The 6,944-nt window shown below is 31.1% G+C and overlaps 1 protein-coding gene across 1 annotated transcript in view; it reads right to left on the reverse strand.

Annotated features, from left to right (window-relative positions):
* Positions 1-552: 552 nt before the first annotated feature.
* LOC108689300 overlaps positions 553-6,944 on the reverse strand; it is a 15,991-nt gene continuing 9,599 nt past the window's right edge. The window contains exons 2-4 of the mRNA XM_018196024.1: positions 1,499-1,656; positions 722-829; positions 553-661 (exon numbers count right to left, since the gene is read on the reverse strand). Coding sequence (XP_018051513.1) covers positions 553-661; positions 722-829; positions 1,499-1,656 — 375 coding nt within the window. The remainder of the gene's footprint in view (positions 662-721; positions 830-1,498; positions 1,657-6,944) is intronic.

Consider the following 6,944-nt stretch of genomic DNA (forward strand, 5'->3'; position numbering starts at 1 on the left):
TTTACTACTACTTACCGTATTCGGTTTGCCGGAATAATTCGCGTGCAATTTTGCTACATGACAAATGTTTCATTAACCGCTGTCATTTCTCATAATGTCATCTGATAACTGTAGGAACAATCGCGCGTAGGAGATACATATATGAGCGTTTTTGTGACGTCCGACTTATTTCAATATGAAAAGTGGAATCTGCTACGAAAATTACTAACTTTTAAACGTTAACATGACGTTTCTCATATTACCCCTGAATATAACTGTATTTTTACTTTATTCATTTTCAAGAATTCATTTCAAGCAATTGCTCTATTCTACATTTATTTATAACATCATTATTAGCAACATTTCAACATTTTAAATAAATTAATCTTTTTGCCATGTCGAAAAAGTAGTCCGGTTTCTTTATTAATTAATAATACAAATAGAATTATAATTTGTAAGAATTATTATTTTTATTAATCGTAGCGACATTATGCTATACATTTGATGCATGTTTTGTTTCAAATAAACAAGAAATTATTCATTAACTTGCTCTCTAACAAAGATACTTTAGTGCTAGCTCTCCATAAAACTATTAAAGCCGACTAATTGCAAAGGGCAATTCATAGTATGATGCTCACAGAACAGTGGATCTTCGTACCAAGTGCCATTATTAATATACGACCTAAAAGCAACGGCGATTAACACACTAGTATGTAACTGATATTAATATTTCGGTACTCACTCCGCAAGCAATTTCAATATCTTCCCTATAACACCATCCTTCCACCTCACGTATTGTAGGCTCTGGCAGATATTCTTTAGTAAGCAAGAACGGCCATCGAAACCATGACTGAAATATTTATCAAATTGATAAATTTAATAAGTACAAATAAAATTATTGGGATAAAAAACTTTAAATTAAAATTATACAATTAATATAATACCAAGACAAACATTATTTCTTTTACATTTCTTAATATTTAAGAAAAATAATAATTTAATGAATTAAAAAGAAGCTTAATAATTGTCACAAAATCGTTTAAATAAAAAATAAAATAATTAAGAAATTATAATTATATAGGAATTTAACTTATTGTTAATAATTAAGAATACTATTGAAAATAGTAGTGAAGTTGCATTTATTCCAACATCTTTAATTATCTTAATTATCTTTATTGCTCAAAAGTTACGTTAAATGAATCTGCATGCATAAATCGATTTCAATTTAAAAAAAACTGAAAAAACCGTGGTTCACGAAATTGTGGTAAAAAATTGTGGGAGTTGGTGTGTCGGTGATATTGCATCGCTCGCTATTCGATCTTAGTGATAGCGAAAGACTTCGGTGAGCCAGCCAGAAATCCATTCGCATCATTTTAGTTCCAACAACCCGACCGACTCTAAACCATCCCCTTCCTATCTTCTACATTTACTCTCCGACATTCCGCCACCGTGTTTCCAGTCTCCTCGCGATCGTTGCTGTTTTTACATTATGCAGCACAACTATTGCAGTATTTATTACCTTTCGTATACAAGTTCGGCGCATTTATGGACATCTGGGACAGACCGGACATTCCGAAGCTCACCAGTGGTCGGTAGTTCCCATGTCACCTTAAAGCCTGCCGCTTGCGCGAAGATCGTCGTGTAAGGTAAAGAGTTTATCTTGTAGTTTAGGCGATACTGAAAGATTATTTATTTACCATTATTTCTAAAATTAATTTAGCTTCAAACAAACAAATTTAATGCTCTTGTGAAATTCTCGTTACACTAAAGACACAAAGCAAATCCTGAATATATTAAGACATTCTAATTATACAGCTTGATGCATTCGATAATATGTATGTTAGAAAGAGGTAAAAGAGATAATCAAATATAATTTGAAACTATTTTATTAATCCTTAAACGTTACACTGCGGTATAGCATACCCATTCAATTCGATTGCTTATAATTTTTATAAAAATGAACATATTGTAAACAAAATTTTTTTTCAATCAAATATTCGACATTAAGGGACATAATAACCTCAAGCAATGTATATATGCATATTTATTAATAAAAAAGATATAAATAATAAAAAAAAAACTCATTGGAAAAACATCGAAAACAGAAAAGGTAGATATGCCATACTGAAAAGACATTTAAGGGTGACATAACTATTTGAATACTCCTAATTGTAATCTAGATTTTGATTTTATTATTTCAGCTGTTTAATTACACGTGAGCGTGAGCAAAATAATTTAGATGGCTTCTGCATTCCGCGTGTGCAAAAGAATCCTTCTTCGAAAACAAAATTGAGGAGGGAAGAACACGAAGTCGCGTGGGATCTCGCGTGAAATTTTACCTACAACTTTCCCGGAATCCGAAATTATAAGTTCGTATCAAAGGATCGTGACTGTGTACGAAATTGCCGTAATCTTCATGATGGAACTTTGTGAATTTCCGATCAGCCGTTCAATTCCCCCATGATAGAAGTCGGAATCGGACGATTTCTCGTCTTATCCGAATTACTGTTGCGAATTATTCCGTTATCTACGTGAAAACAGATTCAGGCGTTATTGTGACTCTCTTGTGCCACGTAAAAATGTTTTATTATTTTCCATCCTTTGCTGCGAGGATTTCTTCTTCGTTTAATCTTTATGTTCGCCCATAAATAACGAGACACTTATCGTAAAACTACGTTTCCACGCCACCATTTTCTCGAGTTATTCCTTCATTATCCGGGCGAGCAACATTGCGAGAATCTTTCGCGCCACTCGTCGATCTTTCATAAACAAAGTTCTTGGACAGCAATTTGCACACATTCGTAGATATTGTTTGACTTGAAATATTTGAAAGATTGTTAGAAATTTTATGAATTTTATCATAAGACAATGTCACACCGCGTGACGATTTTTTAGTCTTGTTGTTATTCTTTTAACCCTCCGTTTGCAATCTAAGTTTTTTTTTTACATAAGCGAAATTCTATTTTTTCATTCTCATTTTGTTCAAATTTTAATTTTTATTAAATAAAGATTTTTATGTTTAATGTGATCCTAAAGCTTCCTTTTATCACATAAGCACATGTAATTTTTGTATAAGAAATTTTTTTTTTCTCTTTCACCGATTCGAAAATCCTTTTCCAGGATTAAAGTATACGCATTTATATATATGTGTTTGGATAGTGGAGTCTATGCCGAGAACGATCAAAAATTTCGAAATTGATATATTTTTTACCATTTCTTAGTGTATGGCATCTTAACTATCAAGTCATGACATTTGCTTGATATGAAAGTTTTGCAACCTGTACGTACGAAATAGTAATATCCAGACACGTAGTTTACATGAACAAACAACGTTGAATTCTTAGAATTAGACTTAAACGCTTTATCGCAACGAATTTCTTATATGAAAATTGACACATACGTGTATGTGTATCACAGGTTGCATGAGATATTGTTGTGGTATAAAAGGACATGTCGATGTGTGGCGTGATCTCTGGTGATTTCGTCGGAGTTCGAGCATTGCTTTACGATTCCCTTAAGGTTAAAAACTATTTGGTAATATAATAAAAATGTGAAAAGTAACTTTGAATTTTATTTGAACTTAAAATAACTTGAACTGGGCAAAAAAGATTACAGACGAAAGACTAATGAATACTTACAATTAGAATTAATATTTTAAATATAATTAGAAAACACACACAATTGAAACTAATAAATTAAAAAGAAATATTTAAAATATACAGATAACAAAATTAATCTTATGTATTTGTTGACTACAATTATCTGTCCGTAATGCTCGATTATTTACTAATGCATTCATTTCGTGCCTAAATTGTAGCGCTCGATTTCTAATGTTTTCTTTTTTGCAAGAAACCACCGCGGATAGAATGGCGAGGCAGAAACCTGCCGATTTTGCAATGCCTATTAACTGTGCGAATCGCCTGGGTATTGCTCTCAGTGTAAAAGCGATAGAAGGATGGTGTCGTCTGGATCTGACAAGCCGTTTGTCAGTGCCCGCCACTTTACCATGTTGTAGCCGTCCCTGTTTCTTAGCAGCCGAAAATACGATAAGGCAATCGGATTTATGCGCAGCTTGCCAGACCGCCAAGACGAAGTATGTATGTGCACTGGATCGTTGCATGCTGCATAATTTTCCGGCAGCGTTCAAATCGTAGTGCAAAATGCTTGGGGAGGCAGATAAAACGTTCTTAAACAGAACGTAATTTTGCACGTTCCTTTGTTCATTGGAATTTTCAAAGATAAATCTTTCAGTGGTTGTAGAAAGCCTGGAACGTTGCATAAAAATAACAGTGTATTGGGTTGTCCGGAAAGTTCGTGTCGATTTTGAAGGAAAATTGAAACGCAGAAGATTTAAATTTTTAATTTCATTTATTAAATTTAAATATTTTTTTTTGCGGCACGAACTTTCCGGACAACCCAATAAATCTGCTTTTCAATTATATCGAATCAGTTTGTAAGTATATACGCGTTCAAAATATCGATAAATTTAACTATATATATAACTATAACTATAACTTTGTTACAAACTTATTAATAAATATATTTATTTTTAGATAAATCTGAACTATAATTATTATTATCATTAGATAAATTTAAGTCAATGAATTTCAGCAATCTTCTTATAATAATGATATGATCGTCTCATACAATATTTCTTTCCTAAAGCACCATTATTCCAAAATAATTAATCGTAACGTTTACATATAACGAAGTTTCGATTAAAATAATCTGTTAAATATGTATATTCCTATGTACAGTAATGTAGACGGGATATAACGAGACAACGTTGATTCATGCATATTGATTCTAAGCTCTGTTCTCGTCCTATATGTCGGATAATGTACATGGTAAACACGGCGCGTATCACATCAATACTGCGGTGTACTTCATTATTTGTAAATGCACTGAATCATTACGAGTTGCATAATTCTTCTGCTGTATAAGCTAGCTTAAATGCTAAGATTTTAGAGACACATCCCCCTTTTTTTTTTTAGAGTAAGGTTTTTATCAAAATAATGCAAGAACATAACGTGTATCTATTTTTAGGAATAAAAATGTTTTAAACAGAATATTTAAAGTCAGCAAATTAACGTAAATATGTAACATATATTTTAATAAATTGCAATCTTATAGAGATTAATAATAATCTGTAATATTTGTAATTTTAATTATCTAATTAATTATGTTGACATATGTATACAATTCAAGCGAATTGCATATGTCTCAATTCTGTTTTTTTCTTGAAAAATATATTTATTAACAATTATTGATCTTGATATAACTTCATATAATTTGACAGTTATTCCAATACTACAAATACAACTTTGCAATTTTGCATAATGTATAAATATAGGCATTAAATTGGAACTAATTTAAATTCGAAATTAGTCTTAAATTAAATAAGCATTGAATTAAATTCAATTATCGTTTAATTAATTTTATAAAAAAGCGTTATAACTGACTTATCTCTTTTAATTTACGTTAATGATAATATCGAGCATAAAGTCGTCGGATTGCCAGATCCAGCTGTTTTGCAATAATGCCATTTTCTCCGAATAACTAACCAACTATGACGCATCGGTCCTAACACGATACTCCGAATATACCAAAAATTGATGAAACTCCGCGTGTTAAGGCATTTGTGACACCTGGTGTACGTACTTACATCGCGAAGTGTGTAGCTTCATCTCGTATTAATGCTTCGCGCTACATCGGGTTTCAAAATATGCTCACCATCCGCGACTTCGTGCCTTTTAAAGCGAAAATACGGGAAGCTCCGATCGGTTTACATTACAGCCGGTCTCGTGTACGTATGGCGCATAAATTTACCTTCTCTCGCGTTGCAGCGGCGTGACGGAGGCTACATAAACAGTGCCACCTATGCGCCGTATGGGCATGATATGAGAATGTTATACAACATTGATTTTTATGGCTTTTTATTCGTCCGATAGGCGAATAGTATAATCCATTTGCCCATTCATTAACGTGCATACATCTCTTTACTATTCTAAATTGCAAGTAATGCTTTTTCTTACGAATGTAATGATTTCCTTCTATTTTATATATCTTATATTCCATTCAATCTGAGATAGACTTAATTCATATTTTTGTTAATATCTGCTTTGGACATGTATTAGAAATACTCTTATTAAAAACAGTATTTGTAAAAAAATTATATTTTATATTTTAAATACTAAGATTGATAATTAATCTTATTATTTGAAATAATTTGAATTACAAAATACATAAAATTTTCGATTTTTCGATTTTAAATACAAAAAAATACGCAATACTTTCATGTGCTCTGTTGAAATACAAAATACACTTGTATTGCAAAAATTGTTTTAAATAAAAATACAAATAAATAAAAATACATGCTCCGTCTAATATGCGCGCTGGGCACGCATTCATACACAATATCACAATTATATATTTCATATAACACAAACATTTTCATATAACACAAACATTAAAAAAAGACGTTATATTATCGAATTTTGCAGAAAAAAAAATCAAAAAATCAAAAACATTAAAAATGTAAAAAATGGCATAAAAAAAGAAGTGAAATTAAAATAATATTTCATTTTTATTAAAAAGATTCCATAGAATACAGTTCTCCGAGCGACATCTTGAAGACGTCCTTATGATATAAACGTCCTTTGAATATCCTTTAAGACTATGACATATGAGATAATTTCTCATAATTATAATATAAAGTATGAATGACATTTAAAGTATAACAATACATCAAAATTAGAAAACGAAATGCAATAGATAGTGTAATAAGAGGCGTAGAAATTGGAAAGGGAATTTTACATCGATAACAAGTAGAAAATTGAGATAAAAAATTGAAAATGAGATTTCCGATATTTGACGCGCCCGTATTGTTTATAATCGTAATTTAAAATAAGAATTACTAAGACAGTTCGCACCCTGACTTGTCAATATATATATATATATATATA

The sequence above is a fragment of the Atta colombica genome, unplaced genomic scaffold, assembly GCF_001594045.1.
Source record: "Atta colombica isolate Treedump-2 unplaced genomic scaffold, Acol1.0 scaffold268, whole genome shotgun sequence".
NCBI lineage: Eukaryota > Metazoa > Arthropoda > Insecta > Hymenoptera > Formicidae > Atta > Atta colombica.